Below are 27,891 nucleotides of genomic sequence, written 5' to 3' on the forward strand. Positions count from 1 at the left end.
TATCGCATTTCCATTAAACTTAACTGTTTAAAACACTTATGCATAAACTGTCTCAGGCATGGAAAAGTAGTGGGCCTGTGCTGATTATGCAGAGGGGTTTGAAATAGTAGGTCACAACAAAAATTCATGTGTTTGGGAAGTACTGAGCAACCACTGCATAAACGTTGTTGTAGAGTTGTATGAGAGTTTGTAAACAGATGTTTTGGTATAGTTTTGCTGTTGTGAAACATGGACCCCAATGACTTCAATTCATCAGGCATTTTCTCCGTTTTTTGGATTCTTTGTTCAGCGTGGAAGCATGTGAGAAAAACAAAGTTTTATTCTTGGATTTAACATTACACAGGGTGAATAACTGATATACAAACTGTCATTTTGTGAGTGAAGTATTCCTTTAAAATAAAAATATTGATTATAGCAGCTTTAGTATGTGTCATATGCAAATGCAGACAAATGCCTGATGTGCACTTAAAGTACATATAAAGATGCAGCTTTATTTGCCTGAATCCCACATTCTGCTCATGGTTTTTAAAAAGTTCTTACAGAGTTGAACTTACCACACCCAGGAAGAAGACCATGCAGGAAAGGGAAAAGCCGCTAGTGTAGCCCAGGTAGCCTAAAGAGAAGAAAACATCAGTAATAGAAAAAAAACCCCCCGACACTGCAGAGACAATAGTACCTGATACTGGTGCTATGCTATACTTTGCTATTCTTACTCTTTACCTCTGTTAATCTCTCCTGTCTTTTTAACATCATTTTGGTGTCTAATCTCAGAAATGGGTCACACTCTATTCTAGGTTGTGACCCACATCCTAAAATAAGAGAAATCTGATATGAGCAGCAGTTCAGATTCGAGCTGCAGTGTGAATGAAGCCTTTAAGGCCTGAATGGAGCAGAGACTAAACCTAACACCCATGAATACAAATCTAATGTCTGCAAACACCAAGATCATAATGGCTGTTGTCATTTATTCAATTGAATTCGGTCATGTAGCTTTGATCCTATTTGCTACTTTTTGTCTGACTGTATTAATTACATAATCTGTGCAGTGGGCTAATGGTGCAGACTTCTTGGAGCTGAGCCAGCTGAGGCGGATCTGACTCTTTAGTTCATAAATCACATCTGAGCGACAGTGCTGACTGCGGGCTTAATAGAAGTGTTACGTTACGGTAACTCCTAATTGCCGGAGCTGACTAAGGGCTCCACTAGTGTTACGTTACTCCCGGTTTTGCGTAGGTGGTTATGGACAGCTGCAAGAACTTGGAAGCACTGAGAAAAAAAATGGCTTCAGACTGCAGGAAGTGACATGGGTCCTGCTTCTTTGAAGTTAGTGGCAGTACTAGAAGTTTGTGAAGACTGAGTCCTTACCAAGATTTTTGAGGAGAGACAAAGGCAGAATAACTCCGATTGACACAAACACCACCAGGTAGTTCCCATTCAGGTACCATTCACTGCAAACACAGCAGGTTGAAATGAGGTCAGAGCCTATACTGTATCTATACACAAACACATAGTTATCTATTTAGAAACACACACACTCACCCAGAGATTTCCTCCAAACCCAGGAACGCGCGGATCACTTCAGGCAGCTCGTACTTCACGATAAAGAGGTAGCTGGACATAGCTGCAAGACATTACAGAGAAGCTTAGCTATTAGCTTAGCACATTTAGCAACTGTATTAAAATTCAGTAAACAGCTGTATTTTCAAAAATCAAGCTGAGATACACACACATGAAATCACCACCCACCTCCGATATTCTGCATAATAATGGATCCGAACGCTGCCATTTTCCCAGGCCAACCAAATGCTCTCTCTCCCAGCTTTTCATAGATAAGAGATCCTGCCACAACAGACAAGATGACATTGATTTAATCGTGGAAAAAAACTCTTCACTGGATAACTGGATAAAAGCATCAGGTGTTTTTCATATTGCCAATTTGTTCCTCTAAATTCACCTAAGTAAATTCCATCTAATGCACAATTGCTTTCAATGACCACAAGGGGGGTGCATCAGTACAGAAATACAGTTTTACCAATATTGTTCTAAAGCAGAGGTTTCCAACTTTTTTTTTGACTTGTGAGTCCCTAACGAAGCAATATCTCCTTGTGACCCTTGTCATAAGTTTAACAACTATGAGTTGTGAGCACTTCAGTCAAAACAAGAGGTAAAAGTATTCCACATTAACAGCTTTTCACAAAAAGAAGCAAAAACTGGAGAAAAGTGAACATGGTTTTGATTAATGTTCAGCTGATCAGCTCCCGAACCCTTTGATTAATGATTCCAGGTCGCCCCACAAGGGAATATGAATCCAAAGTTAGCTTTTCATACTAACCTCCTTCTTTAGCTGTCACAAGAAGCAGATGCACAGAATATAAGGAGAGGATGGCCACAGCCACGAGGAGGACTCTGCACAGAAAAGGAAAGCAAAGGTCATGGATCAGTCTAAAACTGAGATATGATACAAGTGTTTGCCTTGGTATTTCAAATACATTCAAATCTAAAGACTAAGGAAGTGAAACGTTGCGGAGGAAAGAAATAAGGGAAAAGTCAACAGTATGGAGAGGGTTTTTGTGCTGGTGGTATTATCAAGAAAATGTAACGTTTGTGATACCTCTACTGTTAGAAGAAGGCAGGAGTTCATTAGTATTTCCTATCTACTATCATTTTTCAGTAGCTACTCCACTGACACTGAGCTTCAGAGAAGTGCTCTCTTGTTCCCTGAAGCCTCCCCGGCTCATTAGGTGGCCACGCAGCAGAGGCATGGATAATACACAGAGGAGGGTGAGGGGTGTCAGATGTTGGAAGGCACCCATGAATGCTGATATGCATATGCACGGGACAGATGGTGCTGTTAGGTGAAATATGTCAGAGGAACTGAGGGTACAGGGTGCAGGAGTTTAAACATGTCAGTGAGGCAGAGCTGCTCTACAGTATGTTCCAGATGGTAATGTGACTATACAGTAATTTATATTTTTGCAAGAGGTCATTCTGTCCCACTGGTGAGCTAACACATAACCATGTATCCTAATGACTTGGGTGATCCCCTGGCATCTCCTGTAGCACCACCAGCAGAGTGACATTTGTGGTTTAGAGTGAAATGTCTCACCAACTTTAGTACACACACCCATGCCCCCGTCTGGATAGATTATGAACTGATTATGATTGCTATGACCAGGTTAAACTTACTTTGATTTATAAAACCTGCATAAATAATGGCGTTCTCATCAGCCTCAGCTGAGCTTTGGGTTTAGTGTTAATTTGCAAAGGTTAGCATGCTAATACTCTACACCAAAGACTGATTTATAGTTGTATGTTGGCTCTACACAGAGCCTATGCCATATCTACACCAGCAGCCTATGCTGTTGTAAGTATCTACACTCATGCGGTGGTGGTGTCTCTGCAATTACACCTCCAAACGATTGTTAGCCGTGGGGTTTCTATGTCACTGAGATGAGTTTCTGTGCAGTTAAGTTTTATTGATTCAACTATCCCTCTAAAGCCATAAAACACTGCTTTATAGTGACAATATTAGTAAAAGTATAGCGTGTTTGGCTCCATTATAACTCACAAGGTCCACAGACAAAACAATTTACAACACTATACAACATGCTAACGTTATTAAGATATGCCTATGACATTTACATTTATTATTAGCTAAGCTGCTAGCGGACCCTCCCTCTACTAATATAAAGCCAGAAGTAACAACGGCATTTACTAAAGCTAATGTTTCAAAAGTAATCTCCAGTGTAACTCACAAGGTTCCCGAACAAACAACTGTCCTATGCTTGACACATTTTTCCCACTGAAACAACATGCTAACATTATTAACATAAGCCTACAATATTTTACATTACGTAAATTAGCTTAGTTGCTCGAGACTCTTCCTCTACTTATGTGAAGCCAGGAACAACAGCAACATTAAATAGGGGTAACATTATAAAATTTGTCTCCATTATAACTCACAAGGTTCTCCTACAAAACAATTCTATGCATGACACATTTTCCCCAATAATACAACATGCTAACATTATTAGCATAAGCCTACTTTGTTTTACATTGCAGAAATTAGCCTAGTAGCAAGAGGACTTTTCCTCTACTTATCTTGACAATTTATTGTTTATATTTTTAAAGTCAAAGTCGATGTGTAGTCCTAGTAACATTTCTGGGTTGGTGCACATCATCAACATTGCCCTGGTTCACTTGACAAAAAGGAAGTGGGATTTTTTTCCATTGGGGTTTTATAGCTCTGTGGCAAACAAGTGTTTATGATACTGACATGTTTTGTTTGGCATGATAATCTCAACAAAGGGTTTTTATGATTATGAAAGCATAAATGCCAGAAGCAAGTGCTACTAGAATGTTAGGCTATAAACTAACTAAATCCGGTGGCATGACTTTAACTCTGCCATCACACTGAGGCTGAAAAGCCATGTTTGGCTTGATGACTTTCTGTAGTCTCATTTAGCCACTTTTTTTTAATACATGTAAAGAATTTAAAATTTATGAGTGTGGAATTTAGTGACATTTTTTATATCGTAAAACAAAACAAGAAAGTCTCTTAAACTTGTGTTAACGACAGACCTTATTTTAGGCATCTAACCAAAACCTCTAGCGAAAAACCCATTGACTTTAGGCGAGGGAACCAGGAGTGCTAACATGGTCATTTTCAGGATTTAGGACTCATTCCTGGAGCGCTTTAGCATTTAGCTCGACGCACCGTTGTTTCTAAATACTATCTCACAGAGCTGCTTGCATGGCTGTGGACTATTTTTTCTCTAAATGTGAACAAAAGTTAAGCAAACAGTCATATCTTGTTAACATTTAATACCTTTGATTTAAAAAACTATATTTTACAGTGAAATGTATGGTATATAATAAGACCATATGCTTAATACATGGTTACTAGAAGTGAAAAGGTTTTCATTCATCACACGTAGCCTGATGAGTACCAACCCTTCACACATGTTCCGTCCAGTAAGGTTTTACGTTCCTGTTACATATCATCGCTCTATAATTAAACTTGACATGAAGATGTATTAATTGGATGATGGCGGTGTAACTGAAACCTGTGTTAGTAAACTATGTCTGTAGGTTATTTCAGGGCTTCTATTCAGGATTGTGAGGAACCAGCATGGACAATGTTGAGGCATAGATACAACCTAGCTATGTTTTTGAATGCCAGTATACAGACAATGGAAAGTTTGGAGGAAGTTATATCAACATCTGCTCTTACTAAAAGAATGCTGTCAATTTCTGTGTTGTGCCACAGCAGTACTTACGTAAATAGCACGATGCCGGTGTTTGCCATGGCGAAAGACAGGCCCAGGATGCCACTGCCCATGATGGCGTTGCTCAAGTTGAAGACAGACATCCCAAAGGAGGTGTGGCCAGGATGCTGCTCAAAGAGAAAAGAAAGAAGAAAGACATTTGTATGAGGAAAACAGATCAACAGTGCTGAAAAGATCATTGACAGCAGCATAAAATCGTTAATGTAATTGCTACAACAAGAGAGAGAGCAAACATCTGGCCATGTGCAGCAAACCACACAAGACTTTAATACCAACAGTAAATACTTTATAACCCACAAGTTGTAATTTAAGGAAAATCACCCCCTCACGTTCTCATACACTGTTAATCAGGAGCTGTTAAGTGCATTTCCAGTAGTTGTTAAGTTTTATTGACTGGACCCATTATCCCTCAACTTCTTTTTCAACTTATAACTGCCAGCATTTCCCAGAATGCCTTTTATCCTAGTGTACTCGAAACTAAATCCAAAGCGTTGTGTTTGTACTGGAAACGTCCATGTACAAAAAAAAGTGGAACACTTGCTACAGATTTATGTGATTGGCCTCAGAGTGCATATTTTTGGTTTCCTAACATACTGTAATAGGAGCTTCTAATAACCTTCATGGCTGCTCATACGGTGACTAACAAGCTCCATCACGTGGAGGGGCTGCCTGTTCAATAAACAGACTGTAAATAAACTACTTACATATTCTTCATGGTATTCCTCATATTTCTTCTTCTTCATTATTCCATTTGATAGGAACTTCTGGCTTTCTCCATCATCATTGTCATCCATAAACTGGCTGCAAGGACCAAAAAAATAAAACACAAATTAACATATGCATACACAATGGACAGTTCACTATATAATACTACCTTTATGTTGTATTTGGTGACTCGAAATGTAAAACTCCTGGCATCAATCTTAGCGTTGTGTTCAAGAGCAAAGAAAAGACATCAGTTTTGATCAGCTATCCTCTGTCAGTGCTGGTTAATTTATTCGGGATGCTTCATTTACTTAATGTGAAATTGAAAACTTGCCACTTCTCACCAGTCAATCAACACTGTTAGATCATTCTGAACACCCACTTTGAAGTCACACTGCGCTCAATTAATGAGATGCTGCCCTGCGGGTTTCTAACTCGATAAGTAATTAATTTATTCACTTAATCTAATGTCTGTCAGCTCCAAATACCCATTAGTGATAAATTAACATATATTAATGCTGGGGAACATGCTGTGCTTTCGGTCTGTCGTCAGAAATGATATTTACATGCACATGATTATCCAGGTTAGTGGGAGACGTCAGTTCAAGGCAGGTAATTGGAGAATGTGAGTACATGTGACGCAGTAACCTGGTTACAGAAAAACCCAGGTCAGTCATAAGATCTGTCTAGAAATTATCCTTCATGACTCTGCTCACAACAAGGTCAGTGGATTATTTTGAGTAACAGAGTCATTATTTCTGGAAAGGGACATTATTGTTGAGTTTTCAGATGTACTTTTAGTCGCTTTGAGCACTACAAGTCAAGTGCTATCTAGTTCCATGATACTGGGTTCTTGGATAGATGCCTGAAATTAGCTCTGTGATTAACATGGCAATAACAATCATTTACCATTCCTGTCTCCCAGACCTCACTGTTATCCCAATTTGCGTTCATTTTTTCCACCGCAGTTCTTCTTCTTTGACTTAGCTGTTAACTACTAACAGCTACTTTATAAACCTCCTGTGGTAGGCTGCACACTTAACATGTCATCATAACATCCCACCCTCCCCGTCTATGGACCCATCCTGCTGGCTGTCCAGTTTATATGGACAATGTTTTTTTTTTACTGTTACCTCCAATGCCAGCTTAAAGGCAAGACAACTGTGTCCCCCATTCCGCAGCTGTATCTTTCATACAAAAAGGTAAGGCAGAATAATGGTGTGAAATTCCTGCCTTGAATCACAGTCAGGAGGAGTCTCTAACACAGTGTCAATCACTACACGTGCACACGCTGTGCAGCCTTCCTCTCCTCGTGCATGCTTTCTCAGTAAGGCCATATATCTTCAGTATGGGCGCTTTGCAAACACAATAGCTGAAAACAGCAGTAATCAAAAAAGCAAGGCTATTTCCTCCTTTGCCAACAATAGACAAGTAAACAAAAGACCTACAGTAAAAAGGCAAGCCCAAAATAATTTGTTAAACTGAGCCCAAAATAAGACAAGAGTAAACACTGGAGCAACTTTTCTGAGGTGGAGAGAGCTATGGGACCTGAGACGATTAAAAACTGTGCACACATTGCTGTGTACACCGTTGTTGGCAAAGGAGGGACTGACAGGTTTTTCATTGCCAACATTTTCCAGAAAGCCTCATGTACTACTGTCAGGATATAGTGACTGAATTATGTTTTTATAAAAGTTACCTACTGAAGTTTAAAAGGTATGAATTTGGAGAATGTGAGTACAGGTGATTCACGAGCCTGGTCACAGAAAATTCCCAGGTCGGTAAAAAGATTTGTCTGGAAATTGGGCTCTTACTGCAGAAACCTTTCAAGATTAATCAGGGTTTTCTTCACCTCTCATCAAATTCACAGACAAATTCAAGAATGACCTAAAATGTTGAGAGGGCATACATTTACAGAACTATGCTACACACTAACAAAGCTGCAGTGTCAAATGACTGGTGAGGCTTTCTCATATGGGGAAGGAAATAGAAAACTTGGCATCATGGCTGCTGACCTGTCAATGGTGGCCTTCTCAGAGTCGATGGGTTCTGTGAAGCGGTCGTCCAGGCTGTCTGTGCTGTCATCATCACCCTCTGTGGAGACTTTCTTTAGCTCCATACGATCCATGGCTCCCGGCATTGTGGTGCAGAGCAGGGCGAGAGGCGGAGAAGTTGGGTTTTCAGTAAGTCAGGGTTTAGATTTCACAAGGTGGTGATGTGCTTCTTTCTCAACCTCTGCTCGACGTCTTAAAGAAGACCTGAAAAAAAAAAGACAGGAAACATTAGAGGAAGATAGACACTTGCTACTTGCCCACGTCTTAAGAATTCAAACCACACTCATGTTCACCACAGGAATGGCCATTTTCTGATTACAGGCTTGCAGACGCATGTATTGTCTGGCTTTATCTGCCTCAGCAGGGCCTTTTGGCCTTGGATGAAGAACACTTCAGAGTGAAATGGGGCCCTCTACCCTGCAAATCAGTCCATCTCGTTTCCTGGAACTGAGAGACTGTTTGTTATGTTACCTTGAAGAGGAAAGCTAGGACATGATGCAACCTTGGTGCCTCATACAGCTTTACCAAAACTAGCAAGGCTTGAGTCCTGTTGGCCTCAACGCTATATCCATTTCTACACCAGCTTGATTTGTGGTATGAACAACTTTATTGTTTAAAAAGTCTGCTAGTAAAATACAACATAAAGTCTCACTTGGGTAACTTCTGTCTTGGGGAAGACATTACAATGTTGACGTACATAGAGGTTGCTGGTGGGAGTTAAGTCAACAAACCTGAAACCAGGTCAAGGTGGCAATGAGTTCAAGAGGCCGTCTGACCGCCACCATCAACAGGTCGCTTGTTCGTGTACGGGCTGGTTTGCTCAGCCTCACCCACTACCCTTAATGAAAAAAAGGGGGGAACACACATTTTCCATCTGCAGTATTCATCATGAAGTTATGTAAGGAGACAGTGAACAAAGCCTGAATGATTATAAATGCTACTAACAGCCAAATTATTTACAGAGCTGTTTGCCACTCACACAAAGAGTTCTTTGATTGGGAGGAGGGAAAGATCCGAAGTTCTACTCACTGGCTCTTTTTGCACAGATATCGTACAACAGGGCCGCTACACAGTCCCTTTGTTAAGAAACCTTTGCTTTTTACACAGAACCAGATGACGGCGAGTGACAGTGAGTGATTTTTGACAGCATTCTTAAGTCCCTGAAGCAAAAGAGAGGTGTGACATGTAATAGAAAACAGTGTCAACATCTAGTATGCAGGTAACTTGTGTCAGTGGCGCTTCATAAACTGTGATAATGGCATAGCATGGCAATAACAACCATTTTTCATCCTTGTTATATGGCGGCTGATCTTGCCCTGTGCTCAGAGGGTAAGCAGCTTCCGGACCTCAATGTCTCCCCAATTTGTGGACTTTTTTGGCTACTGTCCTTCTTTGTGAATTAGCTGCTAACTGCCGATAGCTGCTTTTTAAATCTCCTGACAGCGAGTTGCACGATTAACACATCGTCAAAATGTCACACACATTCTGTTCAAGGTCCCATCCTGCCAGCTGTTCCTTCTACACAGAAGTCGATTTGGCGCTGTTACTACCGCTGCTGCCACCTTAAAAGCCAGACAACTCTGCTTCCCCATTTCATGATTGTACCTTTTATAAAAATGTTGAAGCAATAGCCACTTTTTCATTGCCTGTTCAAGGTGGGAATATCATACCGTCATGCTACCTCGCCATTCTGTATAAGGTACAACTGTGGAATAAGGGGGGCAGAGTTGTCTCGCCTCTAAGCTGGGAACAGAGGTAGTATCAGCCCCAAAACAAGGTCTGTGTAAAACATAAAGCCACAAAGACGTGATCAGGAAAGATATTTTGATTACATATTATGTTGGCTACCTCACCATGGAAGATATCAATAGCAGCTGTTTGCAATTAGTGGCTAACTCAAAGAAGAAGAACAGTGGCTGTAAATCTCTGCATATTGTGAAAACAATAAAATTTAGAGGCTCCTTACCCTCGAGCATAGGATCAGATCAGCTGCCATATAACAGGGACAGTAAATGATTGTGACTGACATGTTATGTCATGTGAGCGTGAATGGTTGTCTGTCTCTATGTGTCAGCCCTGCGATAGTCTGGCGACCTGTCCAGGGTGTACCCTGCCTCTCGCCCGATGTCAGCTGGGATAGGCTCCAGCCCCCCCGCGACCCTCAGGAGGATGAAGCGGTTAGAAGATGAATGAATGAATGAATGAATGTTATGTCATAGTTCTTATTACTAGAGGCCGACGCTGTAGCGTTACATGTCACAGCCTTCATGCCTCTTTTGATTGCTATAGCCGAATGATGCCTGCCATGTCATTTGGTTCTGTGTAAAAATGCAAAGGAGGCATAAAGAAGGGATTTTGAAGCAGCCTTACAACGCAATCTCGGTGTACGAGGACTAATAATAGTGTGAGATTCCCGCCTTGAACAGCCAGTGTAAAAGGGGCTATTGACAAACAAACACGCATCATAGCGATAAGTAAACAACCATGACATTGTAGGTGTTACACAAGAAAGTATAGCTCTAAAATTCTCTTTGTTTAAAAGTATTTACAGCACCAACTGGGAAGTGTCACTTCCAGCACTGGGAATTTACTGAGACTATCTGGCAGCTAAATGCTTCTCTGTGTTTATGAGTTTATCCCTAATTTCGTCTGAAAATAGCTGACAGCTGTGGCCAAAAATAGGTAGGGCATTGAAAGTGAAGCAAACAGTAATGCGGATGGTTGAAAAAAAAAAAAAAAACAAAGAGCTGAAAGACACAAAAAAGAATAGTATATATTTTACTATATAATTTAGGGCTGCAACTACCAATTATTTTATTGTTGATTATTCTCTCAATAAATTGATTAGCTGTTTGGTCTATAAAATGGTGAAAACAGTTGATCAGTGTTTCCAAAAAACAATGTCCTGAAATGAACTCTAGCTGTGTCCACAACCAAAGATATTCAGCTTATGGTCATTGAGGAGTAAAATAACCAGAAAATATTCTTATCGAAGAAGCTAGGAGCAGAGATTGTTTTTTCATTAAAAATTATTTACAACAAATAATCAGTTACCTAATAAGTTGCCATTCAATTGACATGATTGGAGAGTAAAAAGTACAATATTCCCCTCAGAAATGTCATGACTGTAAAGTTCCATAAAGGGGAAATAGGAAAAATACAACCACCAGTGGATGTTAAACAACAGTTTGGACTGAAGGAAGTGTAGCAGCAGGCTTTTTGCATCAGAAAGTGTTTATAGTCAACATGCCACCATGCATGCACTGAAGCTTTCCATTTTCCAACAAGGTTACAGCTGAAAACAAAGTCAGAGGTGTTAAAACTCTCCACCTTGACCCCACCTATCTGATGACAAAACTTTTTTTTCTTCCAACAAAGTTTTCCTCATTGAGTGTCTGTTGTTTTCCCTGTGATCCTCCTCTTCGGAAGTAGGCTGCTTTAAAACCTCCAATATCTTTGAGCCAACAGAGATTAAGTGGCTATGTTACCGTTAACAACCACATCACACAGGCCAGTACACCTAATCTCTCACTGTCGCTCTCCGCTGTGTGGCGAGAGAGAATCGGAGAACAGTCTTCACTTTTCACTGCCAAGTGGATTAACCTGTCTTGGTTAACTTCACGCCTTCCTGAGTTTATCGCTGCTGTTGTTACAACCATAACACTATAGAAAGCACACGTTTGGCAGTGTGCGACAGGGGCCCGGCTCATACTCAGTATCACATTTGCGCGGCTGAAACTGACTGTGGTTCACACCTGTGATTCACACAATATGTTAATCACACCTGTGATTAACATATTGTGTGTAAAATGCTCCTTGATTGGCCACTTGTTGCTGGAACTTGTTCTCCTGCTTACAATTCATTGGATCCTCTCAAACAGAAGAAGACACACATTTGCACTTAGCCACACAGCCGTAAAGGAAGACTGCTGAGGGCGTTTGCATACTGGATAGAAAAACACAAAATGCTAACGACACAGCCAGAAACAAACAGCGCTGCAGAGACGAGAGTTTACATGTTAATGCTGTATGCACACAAATGCATCTCTAAGCGTGGCTGAAGCATTCAGATCCCATTGTGTCCTCTCGGTGTCCTGGGACGTCTTCACACTTGTGTTTACAGCTGTTCATTTTAATGCTAAGTGTGGGCCAGGCCACCACGGCCAACACATTAAGCTTCTGCAGGTCTTTCATGATTACACAAATTCACAATGTCTCTATTTGTCTCAAACTTTAAGTCTTAGACGATAATCAGCATTAAAAATAATTTCTCAAGTGTTTGCTGAGGGATTCTGTCACTGATTTTAAAGCAGAAGCCACCATGCAAATTCATGCACAGTGGCTTGTGAAAATAGAAAACAGGAAAACACATGCAAATCAACCAAACCTATCAGTCATCATGCTTCCTGTTGTTGGTTGTTTTACCACATGATCTAAAGCTTTAAAAGGACAGCAAGCAATAACTAGACTTTGTTCTGAGAGTCAACAAGAGTCAACAAGTTTAAGGCCAAAAGATTACACATATTCAGTTTGCATTGGAGATCAAGAACCTTGCAGGTATGTATAGAGCTTAATTTGATTTGCAGAATATTCAAACACCAAGCATTCATTGAAAGCAGAAAAGCTAAAAAAAAGATAATAAAAATACTCCCAGTCTCAAAACTTTTGCACAGTTTAAAATCAGTCTAACGCTGCATATGTTCACTCTGGAAACACTTCTACTATCTCATACATACTCCACCCAAACAAACTCTTGCATCAGCCACAACCTGAGAGCGAAATTCCTTCCAGCAATGCACACTGCACAGACTCTGCTCTACTTGGCATGTTACAGTTTAAGTTCCTTAAACATACCCTGCTGCAGCTAAAAGAGTCCAAACCCCAAAGCTTAAAGAATTTCCATTCTTGCCTTAACAGCAAGCATACTGCTATTTTTGGAAATTAAACAACGGAAAGCTGGAAGCCTTATTTTCATGCACACTGTGAACACAGTTTTCAAGCAAAGCAGGCATACTCACTTATGTTAAAAAAGTTCCTTTTAGAAGTTTCGGATTGTTCCTTTATTTTCTTGTAGAAGAAAGTATATTCTTTATAGAGAGGACAGACAAGTGAATGGGCGAGGAGCTGCAGCTCTTTTGTAATTCAGGTGAGGAAGCAGGCTTTTAAAAGAGTGGGGGGAGGGCCTGTGCCAACCAATGAGGACAGGGAGGGTTCACTTAGGCCCCTCCTCCTTTGAGTGCCATCATAACTCCACCAACACACACACACACACACACACACTGCCCTTACAGCAATAAGCAAGAGGGCTAGTGTCAGAAATTCAATTTGGGACCCCCACAGTAATGTAAGAAATAAGTATTACAATTTTACAACTAAATTTGAAAAACCTGATTGAGAAATGATGATACAGAGGAGTCAATGCAAATAATGAAGAGAAATCAATCATAACATGGCCAGAACGTTCACCACCATCAGACTGAAGGCACCAGTCTGCACAACGCTGTTAAATACCCACACTCGCTTCAAGACGTGATCACATATCATGCCATGTGACCATGACTGTCCAGTTTTGAAATCATACAGGCCAAACTAATGTGGACAGATGAGCGGCCGAGGTCATGGAGAGCTGTTGGCTGACCATGGGTGGACTGAACAGTTCTGTCAATCAGATTCCGCCAACTGATTCTGTCGTCATTGTACTGTCTCTTCTTTGCTCACAAACACACACAAATGTTTGCACATGTAGCTGCACACTCAGATGCCCACGAGTACTGTAGGCAACTGTCAGAGGTTTTGGGGTAGGTTGTGCCGCTGGCTGACCAATCAGGGGACAGCGTTGGGGATGTCGCTGTGCCCAAGGTCGTGTTCGTGTCAGGGATGAGGTTTTTTATCTCTGTCCACTTTGTAACGCTGTCCAAAAAGAGGAAGGTACACACATGCGGCATGTGATGAACAAACTGCAACACAGCAGTTCTAAGTTTTAAATGTTTTGAGTGAAATCTTTGTATCGACAAAATGCTACTAGATCATAAATAAAAACAAAATATATCAACTGGGTTAAAGACATGAAAACCAAATCCTTGTGGTGGAATTAAGTATATCCAATTTATCCTTTAACAGTCTGCAAATGAGACTTCCTGTCTCCTGACAATCGCAAAACAAAAAAGACCACCATACCACCCTAATCATATGAGATCTCCCTTCCAATCACAAGAAAATCTTTTTTTTCAAGTTGGTTAATGTTGACATAATTGTCTATTTTGACTGCATTCCTTGAAATCAAGGGATGAGTATTGGTTAGCTACTACAAAGTGCTCCAGGCAAGAGTCCTAAAACACAGAAATGAGTTAGCATTTCAGCGGTTCCTTTGTTGACTGTCAATTGATTTTTTTTTTCAATGGGTTTTTGAGACTTTCATGTTTTGTTCTACAACATAAAATAAATAGTAAATACCTGACTCATTAATTTTGAAGCTCTTATGTGTCTTAAAAAAGGTGGTTGCTAACAAGTGGCTAAATGACACTACAGAACATGATCATGCCAATGCAGCTTTACAGCCGAGGGGTGCGGGCGACATTAACATGGAGTAGTTTGTTTATAGCATAACGTTAGCCTCTTACCTCCGGCGATTGCATTTACGTTTCAAAAATAATACTGATAATGCTGATAATATTGGTATGTCAGCATCAGGATCGACAAATATTGGCTTTAAAATGAACTATCAGAATCAGCCAATGTGCTTTTCCTTAATTTGCACAATAAATGAATATTACACTGAAAAGCATTCTATTTCATGTCTCCATCTGCTGGTGGGCCATCACAATAAGAGTATGCATGCCTAATTTCACTACAGAAGAGACTTGATGATCACTAAGCTTAAAGGGATAGTGCACCCAAAAATGAAAATTCAGCCATTATCTACTCACCCATATGCCGAGGGAGGCTCAGGTGAAGTTTTAGAGTCCTCACATCCCTTGCGGAGATCCCAGGGGAGAGTGGGTAGCAACAAAACTCCTAATGCAGGCTGGGCGCCCCAGATTAAAACGTCCAAAAATCACATAATTGAAACCACAAAATATCTCCATACTGCTCGTCCATAGTGATCCAAGTGTCCTGAAGCCCCGACATAAAAAGTTGTTTGGAAAAACGTCATTTAAACTCTGCCTGTAGCTCTAACTGCCTCTCTGTAGACCGTGCTCACGTGTGTGTTGCTAGCCCCTCTCCCCTGGGATCTCCGCAAGGGATGTGAGGACTCTAAAACTTTACCTGAGCCTCCCTCGGCATATGGGTTAGTAGATAATGGCTGAATTTTCATTTTTGGGTGCACTATCCCTTTAAGTGGGGTAAAAAAATGGATATTGATAGGAGTATCGGTAATCAGACAAATGAGTTATTTTATATTGGCATATTGAATATCTGCAAAAATCCAATATTGTGCATCCCTAATTACTTTTGTTATTCAGACAAATGTAATAAAGTCTTTAAAGGTGCTGCATATGACATTCAGAGCATTAATATAGCAGCAAACAACTTTGCTATGTAAATATACAGTGTAGTAATGGTGTTCTGAGCAGAGAATGAAGTCACTATCCCTGCGTGTGTGTGTGTGTGTGTGTGTGTGTGTGTAAAATAATCTAAGCATTTGAGTTTCTCTGGGTGTGTCCCACTCACTAGCTAAAGGCCCCCACTCTGCACTGCACTCAAAGGGCAATTACGAGTGGTTAGCTTACACTGATAACAGCGCCTGTGTCACTAGCAGCAAGTGGCGTAGCACTGTTAGCTGCTAGCTGCTGCTTAGGCACCTCCATGTTCAAAGCTCCATGGTCTGAATGTTGTATACAACTCCTGTAAAGCAACATTACGCTGCGCTTACTCAACAGCAGCCACTGTGCCTACACATGAAAAAGTATGATAATGCTAAATGCTAATAGCTACTCTAACAGTAGAACACATTGTGTATTGAACTGAGAAAATGCATCTTTTCTTGTTTGTGAAGTCCAGAAGTTACAGAGTCTTGCTTTAAGTCCAGGAGAATTAATCAAAAACATGAAGCCTAATTCATTAGCACATATGTGAACGAAGTGCTAGTAATGCATGTTACAATCCAAATAAGTAAGAGTTTGTTAAAGGTTAATGGTTTTCAACTGACTACAAGCTCAACCCCCCACTAACAATGTAGTTTAGTAATATGGGTAGTGGTCATTCATGAAAAGCAAAGCCACGAGAGAGCTAACACTTTGTATATGCAATTATCACTACACAAAACAACACAACTGAGCTAATAGCCCTGAAAGTCAAATCCCCACAAACCATGAACGCGTCACCACGATTCTGGGACATTCCTTAAATGGCATCACAGTCCTTCAAGTGTGTGTGTGTGGGCCTTCACACATACCCTCAGCCAATCACCTGAGACTAGAAAGCTGTCTCTGAGGCGATCCTGTGACATACCAAACAGGGATGGGGTTAGCTCGGGGGGTTGGGGGTCACAAACTTCTGAGTGGAACAGCAGCCAGCTTTAGAAGTGACTGAGCTGAGTCTTTGAGGTCAAAAACGTCAGAAACATGAAAACAATCGGGGCTCAAAAGACTGTGTGTCAAGTTGAGGGTCAGAAACCTATGTAACCTGTATCTTGATAATATATTGTGTATGTAACAGTGTGTAGCAACGGCAGAGATTTCTATTATCTGTGGTACAAAAATGTAAAGGGACGCTCCACCAATTTTACATATGGAGATCAGTTTATCAGCATAAGAAGTACTATTGAGCCAGTGAAAGCTGTTGTATAATGTCTGTATAATGGCTTGGCAAAGTCTGAAGAATAACCCTGATGATGTCATCAGGGCCGTCTTGTGTTTGGGCTTTGGACTTCAAGCTTCACTTCATTATGAACAGAAGGTCTGTGATACAAAGTGGGGAAACACAGTGTAACATTTGACGTTGTGATGCATCGTTTTGTTTTGAAAACCCTTGTCGTCAATGTGAACATTGGTTCAGTTAGCATTTGATTTTTGCACAAAACACCCACTAAAAACGTCACTTATTTATTGACTGATCTATCTGGAACAGGCTGGTCAAACCTTGACACGTTTCCATGGATTTACACTCTTTCAGTTTTCATCTGACGCCTTCCAGTTAATGTCGATCGATGTTCCACCCAACCTTCTTTTCACAAGTATTTTGGTAAAATTGTGTCATCTTACTGACAGTCACCACCTACTACAGCAGCATGCCAAAACATTATGACAGTTTTGTGAAGTTCATTTGATGATTAGCTCAATTTTCCAAAGTGATGTTCTGTGTGATGAGGAAGTTTCTACCTTTTAGGTTTTGTTTTGACACAGGATTTGGTGAAATAGGGATGGTGTAACAGTATTTGCTTATTTCACTCTTATTCAATATGCAGCTGCTGATCTTCAAAGTGGCCTACTAGTTTGACCTCTCTGTGTGTTTGTTTCAACTTGAGAACATCAGACCTCATAAAGAGCCTGCTGAAGACTTTCTAAACAGAACACCATGTAAAATTGTCCTCCTCTTTAACTAATCAACAGGTGGATGTGTAAATGAAATTCCTGGAGCAGGAGAATAACACAGTGTTGACATCAGCTGGTCAACATAAGGGCACAGAGGGTTGTTTCCATCATCATTTTTGACCAAAACATCTCTAATGTGACACCATCAACTGTAACTTGTACTTTTGGTTGTTTGAATGGATGAATCAGTCCCACACAAAAACACTTGCATCCCAAACCACATCAGCCTGCATCTTTGTTGTGCAGCTGACCGCCCCAACAACTCTGTCAGTGATCATTATGAGCTGGAATTTGAAGGCCTCTAAATTAAGCCTATACCTCTCAACACCATGTGACCAGCTGTGAATGCCACACACAGTTTGCCGGTAAATTATTGGCCAGATGTCGTCCAATATCTGCTCAAATATAAAAATAAAAGGCATCTTTACCATGGACTTTCTACAAAGGATAAGACATAAAGGATAAAAGCATGTGTTTCTTATAATAATAATCATATAAACCGTATGCATGCTTTGAAAACTAGGCAGCTCAAAGAATTTCACAGGTCCAGGGCCAAAGATATTTCTGTCCCCTGCATGTAAAATCTATCGGCACTATGCACTTGTTTGCATGTAGGCGACTGCTATATGATGTAACGTGCATCATATGACACTTAGTCATTGTTATTTGTAGAAATGCATCCAGCCACAGGACATTTACATTAAGCCCTTTTAAGTTCATTTCATAACTAAAAAAATCATTACATATTTTAACTTTATTTGAACTAGGCAGGTCATTTAAGAACAAGCAGGACTCAGCTGCACTAATTCTCACATGTCATGGAAGGCGCAAACTGCAACCACAGTCCTCCACTGGGTGCCACAAAGCGAATGTAAAGAAGCAATTTTGATGTAGAAATGTAGTTGTTCAAGGGAAATGGAGGTCTGGTGATTTATTCTTAACATCAACAGCCTGCTTCTCTAACCGCTAGACTCAATTATTAAAATAATCAAGAAAATTGTCACTCAGAATACCACAAGTTAGATTCCGAATTAGCAACTCAACTCAAAATTACTAACCGCAAGCTGCGCTGTCCTGAGAGGAACTCTGGGAAAATGGCCTTCTTTGCTTTCTTGCAGAGAGTTAGTTGAAAAGACTGACTACTCGCATATCTGTACGCTAAATGTAAGCTATAGCCAGCGATTAGCTTAGCTTAGCGTAATGACTGGAAACGGGGGCATTGTCCTTTAACAGTAATAAGTATTTGAAAAAATATGTCTTAATATGGGGACAATGCAATTACTTTTGATACATGTGTGTACTTACGTATTAAACTGTTGATTTCAATGCCTGAAAATTAATAATTAATTACTCTATGGGTGAGGGGTCTCTGTTCCAAGTCTAAAGCTGTTCAAAGCTGTTCATTTCAATGCCCAAACGTGACTGTGCAAAAGCAGAATTACAAATACATTGTCTAAATGCATTTTGATTTATTCGTTTTGTTACTCTTAAATATTCCTTGCTCCATACCCAAATCTAGGAATGTCCTTTTTGTCTATAGAAACAGCTTTAGCCTGTGTGAAATGCTGCGATAATACACCAGTAAAGTCCCATTATCCTAGTATTTCCTAACTAAAAGCATGTTAGCTTGTTTCTGTTGCTGCAATTGATCAAATTTGTGTGGCATATCAAACTACAAATGTTATTAAGCATAAATAAAGATGTTGCAACCATGAAATCTGATCAGGTTTTGTACCATGTCCACTTTTGTGTTGGGATTAGCTGTAGACTGATGTGGCAGAGATAGCCGCCATCTTGTTTTTACGTGGAATAGTGTATTGTGCTTTTGCTACCACTAAATGGCTCAAGAAAGTGTCTACATACAGGACAACAGGTTTAACAGAACGAAGCAAAGAATAAGAGCATTTCCTAAAATGCTTAACTTTAATTCATTAAGCCCACTAGCCCCTCAGCCCAAATCCCAACTGTCTATTTGTCATCTCAGGGGTAACAGAGATGGTGTAAAGGGTTGCAATGCTCACTGTGTGGGAGCCTGCTGATACCTACTGGTGATGCATCTCATAAACAGAAGAACAGATTTACAGCCGCTCGTTATGTTAAGTGTAGTAACTTTGGAAGCTACTGTAATTAGTTATAATACGTAACATTTGAGTCCTTGATCGACAAATGCTAGAGCTACAGAAACATAACCACATCATACAGAACTAAGAGCCACACACATATGCGTTGAGCAACGTGCACACCGCACTCCAGATGATCCAGTGTCAGAGCTTCCACATGGGAGGAATTTATCATATGTGGCACGTTGAGACAACTCCCTCCTTTCTTTAGCCTTTTCACTCATTTCACATATTGGAAGCATGTGGACTATTAGACTCTGCTATTGTCTACTACTAACATCTGTTTCCAATAAGTCAAATCATTTTTGTCTTTAGGTTCATGTTGAAAACATATCTTGTAGATTTCCATTTAAAATCAGTACATTTTGACTTGCAATATGTTGAACCTAGAAATCCTCTGATCCAGGAATATATTAAATCTCATACAACAACAGCCCTCTGACATACTTTTAGGAGATGCCAATGATCATAAAGAAGCAATGCCTGACAACTCTGACTCTGTCTAGTACTGGCTAAAACTCAGCTGAATACTTCTGATTCTCCAGCTGAACACCAGACTCCAAAGCCTGCACACGTGTGTGAAGGTGTTCCAGCCTGGGCCATCATCTATCACCTGACAGGTGGTGTAGGTGTGTTTCAGACCTAGCTAAGCTCCAGACACTTACTAGCTACACAATAGCAACTGAGTAGCAGTGATGATTCTACCTCTGTAGGCCTCAAATGGTTGATTTAATGAAGCTGTCAGAGAAGTTTACAGGGGAAATGGAACGACATCTGAAAAGTGGCATGTGGCTCCACCCAAACACTGCTTTTGGTAAAGGGTCACAATAAGTCAAAGGGTTGGGAGCCAATATCTTTAGCAATGCATTGTGTTTCGTAAACTTTTCATATGCTTTTTAGTGTAAAATCTTAAACTGTCAAATAACCAGTAACTATAAATATATCAAATAAATGAGGTGGAGTAGAACTTTAATGTAGCCAAATGTACAAATAGTTAAGGAAAGTACAAGTATTTCAAAATAGTACTTAGGTACTGGACTGTATTGTACCTGTCTCATGGACTCTCTCAGAGCGTCTGTAGCATAACAGAGGCCTCCTACAGTCAAGCTAGCAGCTCTTTGAGGCTGTACTTGTGGTGATTGACCATTACTGTACCAAATTCAAGTTTCAATTCATCCAATAGCTGCGGAAACATTCAAGCCTGGACCAGTTTTGCCACCCCAAGAGCCACGCCCCTAGCATGGCTGGAAAAAAAACCTCACAAGTCAGATCATGTGAGCCAAAGTCCTAAAAGCTAAGCCTATGTAAAGTGCTAAGCTATGTAACACATACAGCAAAGAGAGCTCTCGCACATGCCTGAGATGACAGCTATAAGGCTGCAGAAGTCCCTGGAGGAATCACTGTCACTAATAAAAGTTTCACTTTCTTTTGGTTCTTTAGAGTAAGCTCGCACAAACCAATGTATCCCCATACAACAGCTCGTATGATATCTAATGAATTAGCACCCAATAAATTAGCACCTATACCGGGTAGGTATGGTTTAGAGAGAAAAGAGTTATGGTTGGGTCATTTGCTTAGAGAAAAGTTAGGTAGATTAGGTTTAGGAAAAGAAACATGGTTGGGCACTGTCATGTTACGTACTTAACAAAAAGTTGCGTACAGTGGTGCAGTGGTAGTTGATGAGGTGGATGTACTACTAGGTAGATGGGCAAGTTACTGAGGAGGAAGTGGGTATACTCTCCTATATATTCCAATGGCTTTTTGACTAATACGTGGGTGAACTGCAAACAGACAGGAAAAGAGGTGGATATACCCTGTATACTTGGATATATCCTCCAAAACGCCACGCTACTTAAAATAACTTGATGACGTACCTTAAAATAACTCAAAGTTCACCTGGTTTCTTCTTTACACTCCCTCTTTCTTTACTCCCGTCAGTGCATTCACCACATCATCGCAGCCTTCACGATTACATGAATTACAAACAGATTACTGGCTCATACGAAACATACAAGTTCTACTGCATTACTTTTCATAGGTATATGTACGAACAGCGCAGAGAAAAGCCTACACAAACACAATATCTCCAGAGGTGTGGTGGCTGGTCATTATACCTTAAGACCATGGGTATTTTATCTGGCCTGGAGCAAAATAGACATAGAACTGTTATAAGCATTTACTGGCTATGATACTTGGCACATCTATAACAAAGGGCCATAATTCCATAAGCACCAGTGATGGCTATTTTGGGGCTGTCCCATTTTTCCACACTTGGCTGCGCTTGGTTACGCACACACTTTGGTGACATTTTGCCACACGGAACGTACATTTGCCTACAGTGTTCAAGCACGTATTAAGTGGCCAAGTACGCAGGGATATTTACACGAAATTGGGACAGACTTGACAACGGCCCTTACACTGCGCATTGGATGTTATTCTCCGGGAACAAAAACATTATCCAAACATGATCCAGTTTAGAAAAGGGTGTAAAGAAATAATTTTCATGTAGGGATGAAAAAAGGCATGGATAATCAGCAGCTGTGATTTATGTTGAGCTGAGTATGTATGTATGTATGTATGTATGTATATGGATATATGAAAATATTTTCATGTTGGTACATGAACAGTTCATGATATTTCTATGACATGCATTTAAGGAAGTCAATTAATATGCTGGCATAACACTACGTTGGATATCTAAAGGAAAGTTAAAGGTTATTAATTAGTGAATAAAAGGGATAGGATTAAAAAAGTTAACTACTGTTTTGTAATATTTGTCATGTTCAAAATAAAGATATCAATCAAAAAAAATGACGGCACAAACTACTCACCTGTATCCATCAGCTGCAGTATTTTTAGCCCCGGTAAACAGGTAATTGTTTTCCGAATTGGAACGTTTGCAGACTTCACCAGCTTCTCGTTCTTTAGTTAATTGGCGGAACTCCACCAGCCGGTGATGCATTGTGGAATTTATACTTGGCCAAATACTGCTCAGGTGTGGTCTTACCGTAAGTGTGGGTAAAGTACAAATCAAGCGCACTGCACTTTTGGTCGTGGTAGAAATGGGATACACTTGCGCACTTACACTAAGCACATGGATGCGCACGTCAAGTGTCCAAGTGCGTAAGTGTGATCAAGCGCGCATAATGGGACAGGCCCTTTATTGGCATTCAATAACAAGAACACATAAGATGACAGAATACAGTACAACAGCTAACAAAGCTTTTTTTTTTTGCTTCTTATCATTGAATAATGAGGAAATAGTATAGGTTCCTTATGCGGAAGAGTCTTTGTAAATTCTTTGGGAGCGGGCAGAAAATCTCAAAGAACATTAGCGTTGCTCTGAATCAGGATCTGTAATTGATGGAGGACACTGAAACTTAAATAATAATTCAAAAAGCACGTGGAAATGCATGTAAAGGATCTAGTAAAACAAAATCACACTGCAGTAAGAGCCAAAGACAAAAAAACATATTGACAAAACTCTGACTTCAGTAAACAACAGGCCTTTAGTAAACACCATACTGGCCTTTCGTACACGAGCATGGTGTGTCCTAACCTTGTTTGTGAACCCGCTCTTGCGAAACCTCGCTCTGTTCATCTTATCAGTTAGTATTGATCCACGTGCTCACGATGACGGCAGCATCCTCCTTTGTAACAATATGTAATGCTTTTCAAGCTCAAGGTTTCGACCTTGACTTCAGAGGCAGGGGAGGACACTCAGATGGTCCGAAGAGGTTTCATATTTAAAAAGCACAGATTGAAATGACTTCAGTTTCTGTTTGACTAAAAGACAGTTCACTCTGCTTTTTTCCCCACCACGTGTCTACTAGGAAAACACCACTCATGGTGTTATTTGAGGGCACACAGCCTTTGCTTTTGTCCAAATATCTGAGTCACCTGTACAAAGATGTCATTGGCCACCAAGCATGTGGGACAGACTGCTCATTTAGCAAGCCATCACATTTACAGAATCATTTTCTTGTTTGCACCATGACGAACGCTCGCCTACTTAAAGAGAAGCTTCAATCCCAAATCTAAAATACATATTTTTCCCCTTACTTGTGCTATGTGTCAGTTTGGATTGTTGCCAAAGAAATACATTTGAAAAACTCAACAGCAATGTCTCTTTCTAAAAATCATGACACGATTACTCAAGATAATCCACAGTCCTTGTTGTGAGCAGTTTAATGTAGGAACTATTTTCTTTTTATCAAACTACACCCGTCATCTGTATCACTGAACAGAGGGAAGCATGCATCTACTCATGGACAGAAGACTTGTGCTTGTGATAGTATGAGATGTAAACATTAATGGTGTCCTCTGCTGAACTGTAACGTTAGCTAGCTCAGCTGAGCTAGCAGTATTGAACTAAGGTGCACGCTTCCTTCTGTTCAGTGATACAGTTGGTGGGTAATACGGCAGAAAGAAAGTTCCTCCATAAAACTGCTCAAAACAAAGTCTTTCAGTTTTTCAGTTTTTCAAATGCATATTTGGCACCTTGAGCACCACAAGCTGAGAGCTGTCTAGTTCCATTATTGTAGAGAAGGCAGGCATCTCTACGGCTGATATCTCCAACACTCAGAAGCCCTTTTTAGACAGGAATTGTGCAAATTTGCAGGAAAGCCCAATCAGTCTTTTTTCAGCATTGGCAGTATAAAAACAAAATCGGGGAGTGCAGAAAAATGCCGCTTACCTACTTTTGTTTATACAGAATGCACCTTTTCCAGGGCAATGGGGGGCGTGAGCAAGTAACAAAACGCATAGCTCAGCGTGTGACATAAACAGTGACGTGGGAGGGAAGCTGCGGCTGGTCAGGCGGCGATTCTCTTGTAAATCGGCCCTTCTTTACCGTTCCTGTCATATGACGGTTAATGGCCTCTTTGTTTGCGAGGACAAGGACGGCGCGCAATTCCTTGTCTCCCCAGTTGCTCATCTTTACAGTGTCTCCCAGGTTTGCCTTTCACTCTTGCTACTAGCTGCTCGCTAATTCCTGCTATCAGCTGTTTCCTGTTTATCCACCGCCAGTGGCTCACATGTGCGGCGTCATCAACAGCTCCTCCCACAAGTCTTCAACAGCCCCTCCCGTTGTGAAAGGCCACCTTGGTCTGTTTAAACTAAAAGGGTTCTGCCAATATGACTACCCTACGAGGCGGAAAATCGGGCACCTTGGATCAACTGGTCAATCTGGCTCTGTGTGTCTAAACGCTCGCAGCTTGCTGGCAAAACGGCCCAACATTGGCAGAAAATCTGGCAGTGTAAAAGGGGCTTTACAGAGAAGGCAGACATCTCTACGGCCGAAATCTCCAAGACTCTGCAACTCACACCAAAACTGTCTAGACTGATAAACAGCACCACAAGTAATAAGAAATATATGTATTTTTGATTTTAGGGTGAACTCTCCCTTTAAGTAGACCGTGACCGTATCCTGAATTGCCTTTTTAGGACAAATAAAGTCATCTGAATCTGTAGAGAACATTGTACATTTTTAAGTTCATATGTGAAGCATAGATGTGTTAAATACACAGAACTAAATTGACTGCTTGTTTAAAGACATCAGATGACTGTCATCATGACATGTCCCCACCCAGGTTGACATTTGTACAACCTGTAAACAAAGCATACCCTGTTGTATGAAGTGTCCACCTCTATAAAGATAAAGTTTTACATTTTGTGGGCCCAAAAATTCAAAACTCGACTCAGCAAATGAACTGCCGGGACCCTTTCTACAATCTCTAGCAGGTCAAATTAAGTGCAGCAGAAGCTGAATGGCATCTTTTCACATTATGTAAGCCTGAATCCATAATTTAGGTCAATTTAATTATACAAAATGGGTCATAAGCATGCACTGTTCTCTGACAGATTTAATTCCTCTCTGATCAGGACAGAGACAGTGCGGGACTCCTCACTGAGTCTGAAACTGATGTACTGTTGTATCAGTGGCCATGAAACTGTCATGCTCTGATTATTCAGAGGCCCGGTGTCGTTATGACACGCCATCATTTTGGAAGAGACTAGAGACTGTGATGACATCACTTCCCCCCTCCTCATCTTTCCCAAGGATTGTGTATTGTTAAGATTTTATAGACTGCAATTCTACTCATCAATACAGACTGATATTGGATCCTGTTGGGCCATGTTAAAGGCAAAAACAGGCCTTATATTCGCCAAGTTTGGGCTGCCAGTCATTCCTCATAGATGACGAGGGATTCTTTTTGGTTAAACTCTGAAGAAAATGTATTGATATATGCAAAATGTGCAAGTTCAGTGTGGGCTGTTCAGTTTTTACAAACCCTGCTCTTAATAGCAATCACAACTTGTAAAAAGTTATGGATCCTGAGCTAAGTGCTCAAGCAGCTGTGTCGGCAAACATCCCTCTGTGTTTATAGGATCTTCAGCAAGACTCTAAACCCCCGGAGCTGACCTCTGACCTCAGACCACCACGTGGCAGGCGAGAAAAAAAAAGGGACTTTCCCTGCGAGGATTAACAGTGTTTCTTATATTAAAGAACTTTGCATGTGTATGCTTTGTGAACATACAAGTGTCCTCAATGGACATTCCACATCACTGCATTATGCAATTCCATAGGTAAAAATAGGCAGCGCCTTACGTTCTACATTGCGCCACCTTCTCAGATTTCTACTGAATGTGTTGACAGCGTTTTGGAAAACTGCCAACTGGTTCTCCCCTTTGTGGCACAGCGTCACTGTGTCTTTGTGTGAGTGATATCCTTTGAAAATGCCTCGGCATCTGGCTCACAGCTCATTTTGCCCAATCGCTCTCTAAGTTACATCAGCCAGCACCAGCAGCACTTCCACCCCCAGCTGCTCAACAGGGCCTGACCTACAAGTTTTTCAGGTCTCCTAACAGCCAATGAGGAGCAAGAATCCACAACCAAGCTCCGCCCCACTGACAGGTGTTCAAGCCTGTGCTGGTATTTTCCTCACCTGCAGCTTTGAGAAGTTACTGAGGAGTCTTGAGTTGGGTGTTTTAACTTAGTTTGTTAGAGTGTACAGGTGCAACATTAAATGGACACTCCACCAATTTTACACATGAAGTTTGGTTACTCATCACTGGGACTACCACACAGCTTGGGACAACAACTGTGGACTATCTTCTGTGGCTCTAGCAGGAGCTTTTTTAAATTGAAGACAAAAAGTCTGATAATGTTGTAGTGATGTCATCAGGTTTACCTCATCTTGGGCTTGAGACTTAACATTTTCAACAGAAACCCTGCATTACAAACTTGTGCCGTAATGTTTGAAACATGTAGGTATTTAACAGTCAGCGAGGCACAAATGAAAGAAACTATCAAGGGGCATTATGGGAAATGTAGGATTCATACCAAGGACTAAATTTCAATATATCTCAGCTTTTGCTTCTTTGATTTTGACCATTCTTCTTTAAAATTGTCTCTTGCATGAAATTCATTTGTGGAATTGCCACAGGTGTGGACTCGAATCACATGACTTGGACACAAGTCAGACTCAAATGAGTCACAAATTTGCTTACTTTAGACTCAACAGTCAAAAAAAGACTTGTAACTCAACTTGGACTTTATCACCAATAACTCATGACTTCACTTAGACTTGAAAACACTTGATCCCTTATTTAAAAAGAGTGTATGAATACTTCATTTTCCTTTGTTTCCGAATCAACAAACATTAACGCTATTCATTCCCAGCAAGTCGACACTTAATTCCCCACATGATCCACTTTGGTTCAACCAATCAGACAGCATCCAATCAAGTTGCAGGAGATAACCATTAAGAACTAAATTTAAGTTACTGAGTGCCAGTTGGAAAAAATTATACCAAAGATACTTTTGTTTGTGTGCAAAAACTATGCCGTAATTTGCAAAGAATTAACTGCAATACGCAAAACTTGCAGGTAAAAAATTGTAGATAGAGACGCAACAACTTCCAACAAATTTGTTTTAACTAATACATGCAAATTATAGAAAGTATCAATGATTTGGTGAAGAGAGCATTATGACTTATTAAGGACTCAAAGCTCAAAGTTTAGGATTTGGGACTTGACTTAGGACTTGCCTGTCTTTACATGAGACTTGAGTGCAAAGACTAAAGACTCAGTCACTAATGACTTGGTCCCACCTCTGGGAATTAAAATACTAAATGGCTGGAGTGACCCTTTAAACTAGAGGACTTACAGGGGAACTAATGTTTTTTTC

The 27,891-nt window shown here is 40.5% G+C and overlaps 1 protein-coding gene across 3 annotated transcripts in view; it reads right to left on the reverse strand.

The window, feature by feature from the left end:
- Window positions 1–27,891, reverse strand: part of slc38a4 (solute carrier family 38 member 4) — a 49,414-nt gene that overhangs the window by 18,835 nt on the left and 2,688 nt on the right. The window contains exons 1-10 of one of the 3 annotated variants that reach the window (XM_078165355.1): window positions 13,066–13,192; window positions 8,779–8,885; window positions 8,009–8,251; window positions 5,993–6,089; window positions 5,280–5,395; window positions 2,333–2,406; window positions 1,747–1,839; window positions 1,540–1,621; window positions 1,366–1,448; window positions 555–613 (exon numbers count right to left, since the gene is read on the reverse strand). In XM_078165355.1, coding sequence (XP_078021481.1) covers window positions 555–613; window positions 1,366–1,448; window positions 1,540–1,621; window positions 1,747–1,839; window positions 2,333–2,406; window positions 5,280–5,395; window positions 5,993–6,089; window positions 8,009–8,133 — 729 coding nt within the window. In that variant the 5' untranslated portion in view covers window positions 8,134–8,251; window positions 8,779–8,885; window positions 13,066–13,192. Of the gene's footprint in view, window positions 1–554; window positions 614–1,365; window positions 1,449–1,539; window positions 1,622–1,746; window positions 1,840–2,332; window positions 2,407–5,279; window positions 5,396–5,992; window positions 6,090–8,008; window positions 8,252–8,778; window positions 8,886–13,065; window positions 13,201–27,891 lie in introns of those variants that run through there. The other 2 variants (XM_033614598.2, XM_033614599.2) reach the window with 2 other exon arrangements.

This window comes from Epinephelus lanceolatus, chromosome 23, assembly GCF_041903045.1.
Source record: "Epinephelus lanceolatus isolate andai-2023 chromosome 23, ASM4190304v1, whole genome shotgun sequence".
NCBI lineage: Eukaryota > Metazoa > Chordata > Actinopteri > Perciformes > Serranidae > Epinephelus > Epinephelus lanceolatus.